The sequence below is a fragment of the Sceloporus undulatus genome, chromosome 5 (genome assembly GCF_019175285.1).
Source record: "Sceloporus undulatus isolate JIND9_A2432 ecotype Alabama chromosome 5, SceUnd_v1.1, whole genome shotgun sequence".
NCBI classification, from domain to species: domain Eukaryota; kingdom Metazoa; phylum Chordata; class Lepidosauria; order Squamata; family Phrynosomatidae; genus Sceloporus; species Sceloporus undulatus.
This window is the reverse complement of record NC_056526.1, coordinates 164,277,612-164,292,541: the sequence shown is the minus strand read 5'-3', so window position 1 is coordinate 164,292,541 and position 14,930 is coordinate 164,277,612. Positions and strand designations below refer to the sequence as shown.

General features: G+C 36.4%; 1 protein-coding gene across 2 annotated transcripts in view; it reads left to right on the top strand.

The window, feature by feature from the left end:
* The window catches only part of AP1AR (adaptor related protein complex 1 associated regulatory protein), a 33,713-nt gene extending 18,967 nt beyond the window's left edge, over nt 1-14,746 (top strand). Inside the window, exons 6-10 of one of the 2 annotated variants that reach the window (XM_042467408.1) lie at nt 893-991; nt 6,359-6,411; nt 8,011-8,084; nt 9,866-9,994; nt 12,174-14,746. In XM_042467408.1, the coding sequence (XP_042323342.1) occupies nt 893-991; nt 6,359-6,411; nt 8,011-8,084; nt 9,866-9,994; nt 12,174-12,439 (621 nt within the window). In that variant the 3' untranslated portion in view covers nt 12,440-14,746. The remainder of the gene's footprint in view (nt 1-892; nt 992-6,358; nt 6,412-8,010; nt 8,085-9,865; nt 9,995-12,173) is intronic. The other variant, XM_042467409.1, reaches the window with a different exon arrangement.
* The last annotated feature ends 184 nt before the right edge of the window (nt 14,747-14,930 follow it).

Genomic DNA, 14,930 nt, shown 5'->3' with positions numbered 1-14,930 from the left:
GGTGCAAAAATAGTCATATACCCACAAAATTGCATGATACTGTAAATGCGTTTCTAACAAGATCTGTTGTGCAGCTGAATGTGTCAGGTGGTTCAGATGAGAAAGGTTCAGTGCTATTTATACAAACAACCAGAACTATCTGTGAAGTAGCACCCAAAATGTAGATAAGATGAACACATGTTTGCCAAAATCTTTGTAAATTGGCAACTTGCTTGATAAATAACACTACTGATTTCATGCAGTAAGAAAGGAGTTAGTTGAAACCAGCATGGCTGCTTAAAAGCTCAACATTGCTACTTCAGTTTGAATGAGCAAATGCTAAACTGCTCATCAGAGAAAAATAACAAAAGAGACAGCATTGTGTAGAGGTTTGAGCATTAGACTACAAGTCTAGAGTCTGGGGTTCACACACAGTCACACACAGTCTTAGCATCAGAGGAGGACAAAGGCAAACTCCCCTCTGACCAAATCTTGCCAAGAAAAGCTCATCATAGAGTCATCTTACGGTCACCCTAAGTTGGAAATGGTTTGAAGGCACACAACAACCAAAATTATAATAGAGGTTATGTGTTAATTCTTAAGTGTTTACAAATACTTAAAAATCATTTTAGTCTTCACCCTAGTCTTGCAATCATTACTGCTCTTAGGTTGCGATAGTTTAAATGTCTGTATTGCACCATCAATAAAAATGTACGTCAGAGGTTCAGTCAAAACTCAGTTGGTGTTAGAAAATCATATGAAAATATTTTCTTGTTTTTTCCCCTTCTTATCTTACGAATAATTTAAAAATATTTTTACAAATAACATTTCCTTTGAATTCAGTGCATTCATTTTCATAGGAGAGTTAGCTAGGTTCTCTTTTGTTAACCCTTATTATTTTGTTCATATACAGTTAGCCATACAAGAGGAGAAGTTAAGAATAGAAGAGGAGACTTTATATGCTGCGCAACGTGAAGCAGCCAGGGCAGCAAAGCAGAGAAAGCTCTTGGAGGTGAGGGGAGAAGACCCCAAAATATATGTGTTAGAGCCTCAATTATGTATCTTGCGCTTAGTTTCAAATGCTTTCTTAAATAAAGTGATGCTTGCTTTCTACTGGTTTCTATTTCTTGTAATCTCTCAAGCTAAGGATCTTTCATGTTGTCAGACATTTTATGCAGGAAATATGTATATTAGGACTATGTTACAAATCAGATTGTTCCCAAATATGTAATAATAACAATAACAATAATGACAATAGCAGTAATATATATTTATATTCCCCCTTCCTCTCAAAATTGGGACTCAAGGCAGCTTACACTTTAAAAGAATAATACATTTAAAAACATACAAAATTAACATTAAAATAGAATTAATATTAAATATTAATATCTAATTAAAAGGCTAGAATACTATTTTAAACAGTTCACTTTAAAACAATACAGCACCTACTTACCTGTTCTTTAAAAACTTTCTGTATTAAACGTCTGCTTTAATAAAAAGGGGTTTTCTTGCCAGTGGAAGGACATCAGGGAGAGACCATTCTGGCCTCCCTGGGAAGGGAGTTGCAGAGTCTAGGGACACCCATAAGAAGGCCATCTCTCCCATCCCCATCAACCATGCTTGTGATGGTAGTGGAACTGAGAGAAGAGACTTTCCTGGGCCTGAGTAGGCACATACAGGTCTGTCAGCCTGGTCCTGAGCCATATACAGCTTTATAGGTTATAACCACCACTTCAAATTGCATCCAGAAACAAACTAGGAGCCAGTCGAACTGTTTGAAAAGGGGAGTAATATAGTCTGTAACAGAGTTAATATTCTAGATGCAGTTCTTTGAGCTAGCTGAAGGTTCCAAATATTCCTTAAAGTAGCCCCATGCACAGCACATTACAGTAGCCCAAACAGATTATAACTAAGACATGTACCACCATGGTCAGATCCAGCATCTCAAGGAACAGGCACAGTCAACACACAAGTTTTAAATGTACAAAAGTATTCCTGGCCACCACAGAAACCTGAGCTAAATCCAGGAGAAAACCCAAAATGCTAACCTGTGTCTTCAGAGGGACTGTAACCCCATCTAACAGAGTTTGAATTCCTATTCCCTGATGAGGATTTCAACTGACCAGGAATACTTTGTCTGGATTAAGTTTCAATTTGTTCGCCCTCATCCAGTCCATTACTGATGACAAGCACTGGATTAAACCGAGACAGCCTCCTTGGTCTGAGGTGGAAAAGAGTAGATCTGGGTGTCATTTGCATATTGATAGTGCTGCACCCCAAAACTCTGGGGGAAAAATTCCCAGCAGTTTCATGGATATATTAAATAGTATGGGAGACAAAACAGAACTCTGGGTTCACACCTCAAGGAAGCAAGAGAACCACTGTAAAGCTTCCAAGACCCTTCCCAGCAAGGCAGCCCAAAAGAATACCATGATCATGATATCAAATGCCAGTGAGAGGTCTAGCAGAATGAACAAGGAACACTTCTCCAGTCCAGTTCCCTGGGTAGATTGTCCACCAAGGTTATCAATGCTGTCTCTGATTCATACCCAAACCTGGAGCTGGGAAGCCACCTGTAACTTGCCCAAGAATAGTACGTTAGACACTGGCTGGACTGCAGTGAGATTGTTCAGACAGATTTGGGAGTGAGACTCCTCCAAGGCAGGCTGAATCTGAATCAGCACATTTAAAGGTTCATTGGCAAACCTGGAGTCAGAAGGTCTAAAAAAAGTTCTTCATATAAGAAAAACATCAAAATAAATGAGGAAGTTAAGGGGTGTAGCTTTGGGACTAACAGTTCTAGTTTGAATCACAGTGAGTAGTTATATTGCAGCTCTCCAATCCTACTGATTTGGTAGAAGGATATTAAAATAATATGTCACAAGACTGACCCTGCCAATGTTCAGTGTTTGTTTGCTAATTTATCTCCCAGGAGCATTAAAATTTTGAAGAGGGTAGTGCCAGGTAGTTGCTTTGGAAATGCTAGATGCAGTCTGGACCTTTGCCCTCTGCCAGTATATTCTCACTTATATCATCTACATCTGTCCTGTTGTGTTTTCTGTATTTAATACCAAAGCAGTGAACAAAACCCAAGTCTTAAATTACTTTTCATCCATCTTAACCCATTTAATATTGCAGCTTCATGTTTAGAGACACCTCTGTCACATATTTTATTTACTTACTAGTAGCCAAATTCTCCTTGGACAGTGATAAGGAAAAGCACATAACTTCTTCTCTCTGCCTAACTCAAATCTGAATACAGTTGTCCCTCCATATTCGCTAGGGTTAGGGGAACAAGACCCCTGTGAATATGGAAAAAATGCAAATAACAAAAACACTGTTTTTACCTGAGAGTACACCTCTCTAGGAATCTCTAGGTCCTCCAGTGCAACTCTGGTCAATGTCCAACATACACTGACCATAGAATGACACTGGAGTAGCTACAAATGGTCTTTCAGTGCAACTTTTAGTTAAAGTTGACCACAGAGTTGCACTGGAGGACCTAGACAGTCCTAGGGAGAACATATTAATGAAATCCGTGAATAATCAAATCTGCAAATATCAAAGCTGCAAATATGGAGGGATGACCGTATTCTGTTTCTTCAAATGCTGAACCTATTCTTCTAAAATGGTGTAGGTTTATTTATTATGCCTATTCTATATATTATTTTTAAAACAGTTGCCCATGAGGGTGGGGAAGGGTGGCAAAAAATCCTTGTGGCACAAGTGCACTCTTTGTCAGAAAAATCCCAAATGTAAAGATGTTAATGGACAAAAGTCTTAGTTCCTGTTGTTCTAAACACTGGCAGACATTTTTGTCAGATATTGGGTAAGTTTATTCCCCTCCAGTGGGGATACTATATCTGCAAATTCCAGCCAAGTATTATAAAAGAGGAAGAAATATAATAATTGTTTAATTATCTATAATAATAATCAGTGGGAATAGTCAGGCATGTAGGTTTGGATTTTCAAATCAAGGTTTGGATTTGGACCCGAATAGAATTTTGCAGCATCCAAATTGGTCCAACCCAAATAGGACTGTTTTCTGAATATGATATATTTTAAATGTTTTGTAGAGTTCAGCCTAGGGTGACCAGATAGTGTTCAGCTAGTGATTTTACATATTTTTAGATACTAACAGCATGTGGCTCAAGTATAAGAAAGCAGGATTCCTTATTTGTGTATTTAGACAGGGTTGGTTTTTGTTTTTGTTTTTTTGTGGAAGATATATTTATTCTGTGTTAGCTGTCAGTGTAAACATAGCATTGTTGCTTTTCATGCTAAGAAGTGCATACTGCAAATTGGGGGACTGTCTAGCAAAATTTAGGATAAGGCTCTTGTAAAATTACTAAACATTCAAAGGAGTACTGGAAGCAAGTGAGGGAAAGAACAAAGTATGCCACCTTCAACTCATTCTAGGAAACCCAGATTAATAAAAACCACCTGTTTGAAGAGCAGTTTCTGTTTGTGTGTTATGTTGATTTTATTGTTCACAATCTTTACTTGTTTTCTTTTACTCTCCTTTTTTTCTCCTAGCAATTCTAGCTTGCCATACCAAATCATACACTGAATTTCTAATACTGGAGAATTTTCCAGTGATTTTTTTCATGCAACAGAGATCAGTTTTTAGTTTTATAATTGCGCAGATGTTTAAATTGTGACTCCCATTATTCTGGTTTGTTAGAGCTTCATAAGCAGGTTTTTGCATCTCCTCTTTCTATGCACCAACTTGCAGAGACTGTTTCAGCTGCAATTTATTAAATAACAATTTTCTGTGACATCCAAGCACTGTGGTTGAAGCTCTGCTTATCAATCAGAATTGCAATCATAATTTGATTCTCCTTTTCAAATCAGCTTTGTGGACAGCAGCAATTAATCCGGTCACGTATCACAGGATACTATGTTTTAACAAGCTGGGAGGAGGTTCCCCCTCAAGCCAAGGGGAGAAGCAAATATTTCTCATTGTTCATGTATGTTCTACCAAATCATAGTTTGTTAGTAGAGCAGTGTTATGACTGACCTGGTCCCATATATAATTAAAAGTCTTTAGCCTCTTACCACATCTCTGTGTAAGGAAGCTGTTTGTGTTGCTTCATATTATATAGAGAGATAGTTATAAAACATAGCATTCATGATTTTGATATGATTCCCTTTTTAATTCCTTTTCGGAAAGGGAGATGTAGCTAAACAGTGGGTAGAATACTGAGGCCCAATTGATTAGTATTGGATTAGTAGATTACTAAATCAATGGATTAATAAATATTAGAGGATTGGTATTGTGGAATAAAATAAAATTGTCTCAGTGTTACTTGGCTTTTCCCAACCAATCCACATACTTTAAGATTATGGACATCTAGAGTCAGTTACATACAGACATAATTAATTAATATTTCTTACATTATGATAAAATATTTTGAAAACAAGCATGTCAAGTCATCCCAGCACTCTAGTAATTAAGAGTGTTGTGTCTGATAGCATCTTAGGCTTCATGTATAAAATTGCCTGCAAAGTGCATTCTTAAAAATGAGGATGCAAAATCTGTTCTGATCTGTCAGTTGCTTCCAGCACTATTGAAATTTCGAGGAACCACTATCAATAGAAGATATTAATAGCACAATTGATATTTCTGTCTGCTGTCTATAGTATTGGTTGTATCAGGTATTACAAACTAAGTGCAGGTAGCCTATTTAATGACCTGTTCCAAATATTACCCATTCCCATTTAAGAAACATAGCAAACTCATCTTCATTTTAGAAAATTATGTTTTGCATGCTTCATGTTACACTTACTGAAACATACCTTTGTTTTACTTTTATATTGTGTAAGTAAGGAACGCTTTACCACCCAGTTTGCATTCAAGTATTTTGGGGTCTTGGTCAAAATTTTGAATTGTCTTTTCAAAAATGAGTGGCATTGGATTTTCTGTATCAAATGAATTTGTCACCTTAATTTTTAAGCTACTGTAAAATAGCCAGAATTGTTAGTACAAGTACAGAATATTTAATAGTAGGATTAAATTTGCTTCTGTAAATTGAGAAGTAAAATAAAAATAGAAGAGCTGTTTTAACTGCACTTGAAACTGATTCTCACACTTGGGCACCCTCAGACTTGATATTATTAAAAACATTTGGGAATAAAGTCATTCAGCTCCTAATGAGAAATGATCCATCAAGCATCAGTTGAGACATACATGATATTGATCATTTAACTTAACTTGTAGAGAAATGGCCATAAATTGGATATAGTATGAAAACACTATTTAAATGAATACTTGAGTTGTAGTAGAGCATCCAGGCAAAAGCAGATTCTAGAATGTGAATAGTTTTTCTTTTGAGTTTATTTATTGAAAAAAATTATGTTCATTTTTTGTTGTTGTTAGCAACAAAGGCAGCAGAGAATAACACAACGAGCAAATAATGGAGACCCCCAAAGGTAAGATGCACAGTTAGAATTCAGAAATTTGAAAGAAAGATATATTGATTTATCTATGTAGATAAATCTGAATTTTAACAAAGGAATGTATTCATGTTACACAAGTCTATATGCTTAGAAGGAAATATGAAAAAATTAACAAGGAAAACAGCATCAAACAAAAACAATGTCATCTTAAAACTATGCTGAAATTCTGATCTGTCACACTAGCTACTAGCTCCTTCCCCTGGGAGCCTTGGTGGCACGGTAATTAAATGCTGGTACTGCAGCCATTCACAGCCATAAGGTTGTGAGTTCGATCCCAGGCAGGGCTCCAGGGTCAACTCAGTCTTGCATCCTTCTGTATGTTGCTAAAATGAATATCCAGCTTGTTGGAAGCAATTAGCTTACACAAGGGAGTGCTTACGTGCCCTGATAAGCAATATAAAAGTATACTTGCTATTGCTATTGCTATTCTGCCAGTGTCACCCATCAAAAACATACTTCTTAGCCAGTCAGCGCCACAGCCGAACTTTTTCCAAGATATTGCTGATCAGGGAGCAGGAGAACGATGACTATAGTGCTCTCCTGACTGGGGTGCATTGACATAGACAACTAGAGAGATTCCTTGGGGTCCTGCTGCAGCTGCTTCTCCCAGCACACTCTGCAACCAGGCAGCACCTTGGACACCTATCATTGTCAAGGATTCTACCTGGCTTAAGAAGTAGGTTTGAGGGACATGTTTGGTCATTAATGACTGTAAACATGAGTCCCAAAAGTTACAAGATTGTAAGTCCATCTTTCAGTCTCATAAATATTGAATAGAATGCCAGCTAATGGGTGTCTTTTATGCTGAAAGCCGCACGATGGCACAAGCCCCATTATATCCAATGGGGCTTGAGCATACGCACTATTTGCCTTACACGGGAGGGTCCGGAATGGATCCCCCACATAAGGCAAAGGCGCACTATATATTTTAGGAATTGTGTTTGTGCTTTTAATCATTTGGAATGTCCTGCAGCTAGTTCTACAGAATGGTTCTCATATAGTGTTAGGCCCTGTGCAGACTGGCTGTTTGGCTGGCCTAGGGGTAGAGTCAGGGCGTAGCATCTACATGATGCATGCCCGGCTCTGCTCCCAGGATGCTGTGATGCATGGCACATGACGTTAAGGCGCTCTTCCAGCGCTGCGGCCTCATGACGCAGTGCTGAAGAACTGTCTTAAAGTCATGGCACTGTGGCTATTGTGCCCTTTCCAGGGCGCAAAAAGGAGCCGCTTTTTGCAGCTCCTTTTTGCACCCTGGAAAGGCCAAATCAGTTGCCGCGGCCCTGATCTGGGTGTAAAAGGGGCAGCTGCATACCACCCTTTCAGGGCTGTCTGTACAGCTCCTTAATCATAGAGTCATAGAGTTGGAAGAGACCACAAAGGTCCAACCTCCTGCCATTCAGAAACTCACAATCAAAGCATCCCTGATAGATGGCCATCCAACCATCTGGTTGTTTGTTTGTTTGTTTTTTAAGTAGAAAAATTATGTTAGTGTTCTAAGCAAATTTTCAGTTGGTTATAAGGAACTCCTCCAAACTTATTCCTCCTGGATATAACTTGCTCTTTATTTTACAGCTCAGCTGCAGAAGAGGATTTTGATTCTTACCTGAGAAATGTAAAACAGCAATATGAAGCTTTTCGAAGTAGCAGTAAGTGTGTATCTTATGTTATTCCCCCCACCTTAAATTACAACTACTACACCCAGTTATTGCAATGAATATAGCGGGTTAGGCCCATTGCAGACTGTTTGCATATAAATACCATTCATACAGATGTCAGATTGCAGTAATTCAGAATGTATTAATTTTAATTAAAGTTACTTGTCTAAATAGTACAGAGGTGGAATCCACAAATCATATTAGATGCAAGTAGAACAGTAAACATTTAGCTAAAGAGAGTTCAGTCTCTAAAACAAACTGGGCCCTCATTTGTATAATTAAGTCTCCAAATAGTGGGCAATTGGACAATGAAAATGAGGATTTCTAGGTGAATGGAGGCACATCTTTTTCTGTGGTGTAACCATATGAGTGTTCCTAAGCTATTGCAAATTTGGGTTCACTCCACAAAGTCAGTGGTATTTTTTATCATATATACTTATTTATTTATTTAGGATCACCATAACCAGTACAACATTAAAGGAAGTTTGCAGAGCAGCAGGGTGGAAATAATACTTCCTCTTTCACAAGACATAACAGAATTGACCAGTATCGGTTGGCTCAGGCAGCCTTTGGCTGACAGATTCTACAGTTAGTAGTTCAGCAAAAGGCAGATACATCAATCCCAAACTAGAGAACTTGTATAAATCCCAAATTATTGTGGATTTTTCCTCTGTACTATCCAGAGAATGAGATATTAGTGGATGTCCAGAAATCATGTTGTTGTTACCTAACTGGGTATTATTCTGGAACTGAATGAATTAAGAGCCCTGGTGGCGCAGTGTTTAAATGCCTGTACTGCAGCCACTCACTCAAAACCACAAGGTTGCGAGTTGAAGACCAGAAAAAGGGCTCAAGCTTGACTCAGGCTTGTATCCTTCCGTGGTCACTAAGATGAGTACCTAGATTGTTGAATTAGCTTACATTTGTAAACCACTTAGACACGGCCTTAGGCGGTATGAAGCGGTATATGAATGAAGCTTGTTTGTTTGTTTACCTCAGTGCCTGGATTGTGGGGGGTTTTCTGAATTTTTTGTATCCATTATGATAAAGATTAAGACATCTTGACTGTTTATAATTATGGCAGGTCACTTTATTTCCTATAGTTGTTGATGTGGGAGACATGAGAATAATGACTCTCTTTTGTTTCTATATATTTGCGCCATCAAGCTTTTGTTTACTCCTTCCCTCTGCCCCTGACACATTCATCAGCCAAGTATTTTATTGCATGTAGAGGTGCTTTTCTACTATGAGGATCCAGACACATCCCATCTTGTCTGAGTTTGGAAGCTAAGCACATCCCAACATGGTTAGTACTTGGGAGACCACCAGAGAATACCAGGGGTCTCCAGGTAGGACTAAGAAAAAATCCTGGCTGCCATCTTGGAGAGCAAGTGAGAGTTAAATTCAGTATAAAGCAGCTTCCTTTGTTATGAGAGCAAATAGTGGTTTCTGCTAGAGGAATAAATATGGAAAATATTTTTGGTGATTCCTGCATGTCGCCTCTCACACTATTCCATAGAGTTCCCAGAGCCTCTGTTCCCAGAGCTTTGTGGGGAAGGGGGGTGCTGTAGAGGAAGGAAAGCAAAACGCTACCATCCTCCCCATCACTGGAAAGATTATTTCCATGGATGAAGTACCATTTGCAGGAATGTTGAATTCAGATGGTAAGCATATTTGGTTATACATACACACTCACACACAAAGCTTAAACATTTGGGTTTATCTATTTATATCTCAAATGTAAACATGTTTGGTTGTTGTTGTTTTTGTAGGGCTATCATCAGATGCTACTGTTCTGACACCAAATACAGAGAGCAGCTGTGACCTAATGACCAAAACCAAATCAACAAGTGGAAATGATGACAGTAATTCCTTAGATTTAGAATGGGAAGATGAAGAAGGTACTTATTCTTTGCTGTATTAAAAATCTCACCTAAGTGATAAAAATATTTTTGACTGCACCTAAGCAGATACCATTGCATACTACACAGATACTGTTGGATTTTGAATATCAACCCACATATGATATCCTTATTGATTCTTAAATTGCCTAGGCTACACAGGATAATGGAATTCATAAACCAAAATTGTCTACCACTCTTTTTCAGAAAAACGTACTGAATGGGTAGAAAACATTAAAAAAAAACTGGGCTTCTAATTCATGGCGGGATGAAATCCCATGTCAGTATTTTCTTTTCTCTTTTTTAAAATATATTATTTATTGATTTATTAAAAAAATAAAGTAAAAAAAACAACTATATACAAAGATTCAAAGCAGTATAAACAATTCAGTGAGTTTTCAAAAAAGAAAAAAAGTAAAAAATATACACTTGGACATTTCTTCCTTTCCTTTCTTCTTTCTCTTGAGTTCTTCTGTTAATTTGCACTACATTATGATCACCAGATAATATAGACAATGAAACATATTTACCAATAAACTAAACATAAACCTACACATACCAAGAAGTATCTATAATTGTTACATGATTATAAAACCCATCTATTTTTGTTGCTTTATATACAGTCAGCCCTTCTTATACACGGATTTGTTATACACGGATTCAAGCATACACGGTTTGAAAATGTTCCAAAAAAGTATAAATTTCAATGATCAAACCTTGATTTTCCATTTTTTATAAGGGACATCGTTTTCCTCTGCCATTATATTTAATGAGACTTGAGCATACACGGATTTTGTTATACACGGGGGATCTTGGAACCAAACACCAGCGTATAACAAGGGTCCATTGTATTCTAAATTGATTTTTATCATTTCGCTTACTCCAGTCCAGTCATTTCCCCACCTTGATTTCAGGATTTTTTTCAAGGTGTTCCATTGTTTTTCAGATTTACTTCTTTTTTATTATATGTGTCAACTTATCAATTTCTATAATATCATATAGCTTTGTCAACCAATCATTCACATTTGGTATGATTTTCCCTTTCCATTTTTGAAAATAAATCATTCTCCCAGCTGTAATCATATAAAACAACATTTTTCTGTATTTTTGTTCCAGTTTTTCATCTGAAATTATATTTAGTAAATACATTTTTGGATCTCTTTATATCTTTTCTTATAATATAATTTGTATAAATTTATGTATTTTATTCCAATATTTCCTTGTATTTTCAGTATTTCAGTATGTCAGTATTTTCCTCAGATCCATATTTGATTCTAATGCAGCTTTTCTTGGCAGTCAAATGTCAGGTATATGGCCAACGGATATAAAGAATAAATGTATGTGCAGGCAATAACATGCATCTTCCCAAAAACATTGGTAGAAACAGAGGTAGATTTAGCTTGACTATCTCTTCCTTTGTCTACTCCTGGCTTTTCCTTGCTTCTCCATTGCTCAGATCTGAATTCCAGATTAAGCCAGAACTTGAAAGAGTCACTACTGTACTTTGCTTTTAGGGAGAGTTCATGCTTCGTTTACTCTAGGACCCATTTATTGGACTTTTTACCAGTCCATGATATATCCCTAGAACACTTCTTCAGCATCACACTTCAAATGATTGTACTCAGCATATTTAATAAGGGGTTTCCATAGACCTGTAGCAAGGGATGGCTCAAATATCAATGACTTTAGATTTCCTGAAACAAAATGTATCCCAGGAAAAAGGCGGGCTATAATTACTGTCTTTAGCTGTAATCTGATAAGTTGAAAAGTAGGATATAAAATACCTAGGTTTGATCAGTGTCAAGAGGAAGCTACATGACACCAAATCAGTGAAAAATCTCTTGTACACAAAAAAGGAATGCTAATATAATGGACAAGATTATTTTTTCCAATATGGTGATTATGTAAAACAATTAAGAAAATCCTATTTGCAAAAATAGTATTCATGGAGAAGTGTCCTGATTTTTGATGCCCAAATTTAGCAAGATGAAAACCTCAGTGAAAATACACGAGAAGGCTCTATATATTCTCAATTTGTTTTAATGTATTGTGAACAGTAGAATGCTCATTTGGATGCTAGTTAATTCCAGAAGTCTCTGTTTGAATCCCCAGATTTTTGAAAGATAAGTAGATAAGATAAATTAAATACAGTTCTGTTAAAACAAGTTCTTAATTGCAGGTATAAACAGAATGATCCCACTACGAGAACGTTCAAAAACAGAAGAAGATATACTCCGTGCAGCACTAAAATTTAATGGGAAGAAAACAGGAAGTAATCCAACTTCTGCCTCTGATGATTCTAATGGTTTGGAGTGGGAAAACGATTTTGTTAGTGCTGAAATGGATGATAATGGCAACTCTGAGTATGCTGGGTTTGTGAACCCTGTTTTAGAACTGCCTGCATCAGACAAAAAAACATCTGACGCTGCTCAACAAGACAGATAATGAAATCATGTGACCCTCGGCTATCTGACCAAATGGTTGAAGTTGGACGAAATGTACAGATCTGTGTTGTGCACAATCCTCCAGTCATTGCGTTTGCCCAGCTTCCTTTAACATAAGGAAGTTGCACAGCAACAGTACTTGGTGAACTTTGCTCAAGAAGATTCCTAGGCAAAGAAGGAAACTGTGTTAGTTTGTCAGTTAAAAAAATAATAGTATGGTTTGCTATCTCAATTTTAAATTGTAAGTGCAATTTTTTCATCTGCCTCTGGAATTCTATGAAAATACTTAAGTAATTCCTTTGTGTCAGTTCTTAGGCTTTAGCATACAATTGTCCACACTAAGTGAAGCATCATAGCTTGATATTTTGATTGGTGGTCTTAAATCTAGGGCTGTTTGCGTTTTTTAAAAAAAATTGACATTGGCATTATTTCATTAGGAAGTCTGAATAATACCTTAATACTTGAATCATGCAATTTAGCAAGGTTTTCTGTTAGACATACCATATTTCTGTTGGGCAAGGTTTTCTGTTGGACAGAAAACTTGTATATTTGGAAATTATCATCCCTTCTAATTTATCTGTTTTTTTAAAAAAAAACAATTAGATACCAAGCACAATACCTTTCACAGATGTTGTCAAAATGAGACAGTATAACGTAAGGCAAGAAATACTCTATGAAGAAATGAACTATGAATAGAGGAGGATATTAGAAGACATGTCTTGCTGTAGATATCACTTTCATTTAAAACACTGGAAACTAATATGTTTTTGGAAGTAAAACTTAAGAGAACCAAAGGTTCCTCTTTTACTCCAACTTGAAATGCCAAATGCTGCTGATATTAAGATTTTATTTGTATATGTTTTTAAGTTGTACAGAATTATTTCTGTTTAACAGTTGCTAACTTAACAGTAGCTGATATAATAGCTGTTTTTAAAGTGTTCTTTTCATGTGGAAGACACAAAGCATGACTACTTACTGTGGATGTATTGATGCAAATACCACTGGTACAAATCTATTTCCTGAGTGTGTGAAACATTCCATTCATATAACTAATTATGATTATTGAAAAAAGCTTGAATTTGAATTTGATTTTAATTACTTTTGAAAGATGATGAAGAATGATGTTGATGGTATTGCTCAAATACAGTGTTTCTCTCAGAAAAAATCTTGCTGGTTTTAATTATCAAGAAAAGTTTCTTAGTGCCAAGTTTCTTAGGCACTTGTAAAACTCAATTTTGATTATTTTTTCCTAACAAGAAAGCTACTTTGTATTGATACTTATTTTTTAATTATACACCAGGGTGTATGTCAGTAACACAGATAATTTGATTCATAGCAAAACTGAATACTAGTGTTCTATAGCACAGTAGATCAGACAGCAGGAATATTCATTTTGCATGATTGCCTCATGCTAGAGTTACTGGACTATGTGCTGGCTTCCTATTCCTCCTGTAGGGACATCTTTCTACTTCTCTAAAAGGAGTATAAAGGTTGTTTGCAATACATATGAAAGATTGAAGCTGCACAGGTTCATACAAGCAGGACCATTGCTCTTGATAGCAGCTGCTACAGCAAGGAAAACAAAACAACTCAGAAAATAACCAACTTGGGTAGAATTGCATCTTGCGCTGAAGCTTTGCTAGCAGTGGCAGTGTTAAGGGCAATGGGCAAAATACATCCACTAATGAACAGTGGTCTCCTTTTAGACTCAATCTCTACATCTGTCCCTCTGCTATCCTGCAACAGACCTTTATTGCTGTAAAGATACATTAACTCTATCCTCTAGTGTCTTCTATATCTTTTAGGTTTTCTTGCTCTCATGCCTCAATTAATTTATAAAACTTGATTCCAGAGCCACTGTTTACTTTTTTATACACACTATTCATTGCTCCAGTAATATATTACAGATGTTAAGTGGTCAGTGGCAATACATAATTATTAAATATTTGTATAGCTACTTTAACCCATATAAGATGCCAGGATCACTTTAGACTGATTTCTTTCCTGTGTGCCTTTTATGTTATGAGAGAAAGGGAGAGAGCACTTATGTACATACGACAGCTCACACAGCTTAACATTTCTTCATTTATTGCATTTCTTGAACATAAGTTTTGTTGCTAAAATATTTACATGTCAAGGTCTACATTTTCAATGCCTGTAATATGTTTTATTACAAGAAATTTATACACTTCAAATGTATATTTTGTTTGGCATAAGCTTCTGTGTCTCTCTGCCTTTTTCATGTTGCTGGTCTTTAACGTTTAAATTTCTCAAGCTGTGAATAAATTTTTTACACACTTGAAAATTAGGATAATGTTAAAGTTTATATTTGAATCTGAGAATTTCGTTGCTCTATTCTTGCTCTTCTGAAGAAAAAAATTGAATTGGCACACTTCACTTCCAAATTCTTTTCTCTGATTTAAACCAGTGGTTTCAAGGATCAAATATCCTTTTTCCACTTTACCATCATGTAGTCTTTGGAAGATGAGATG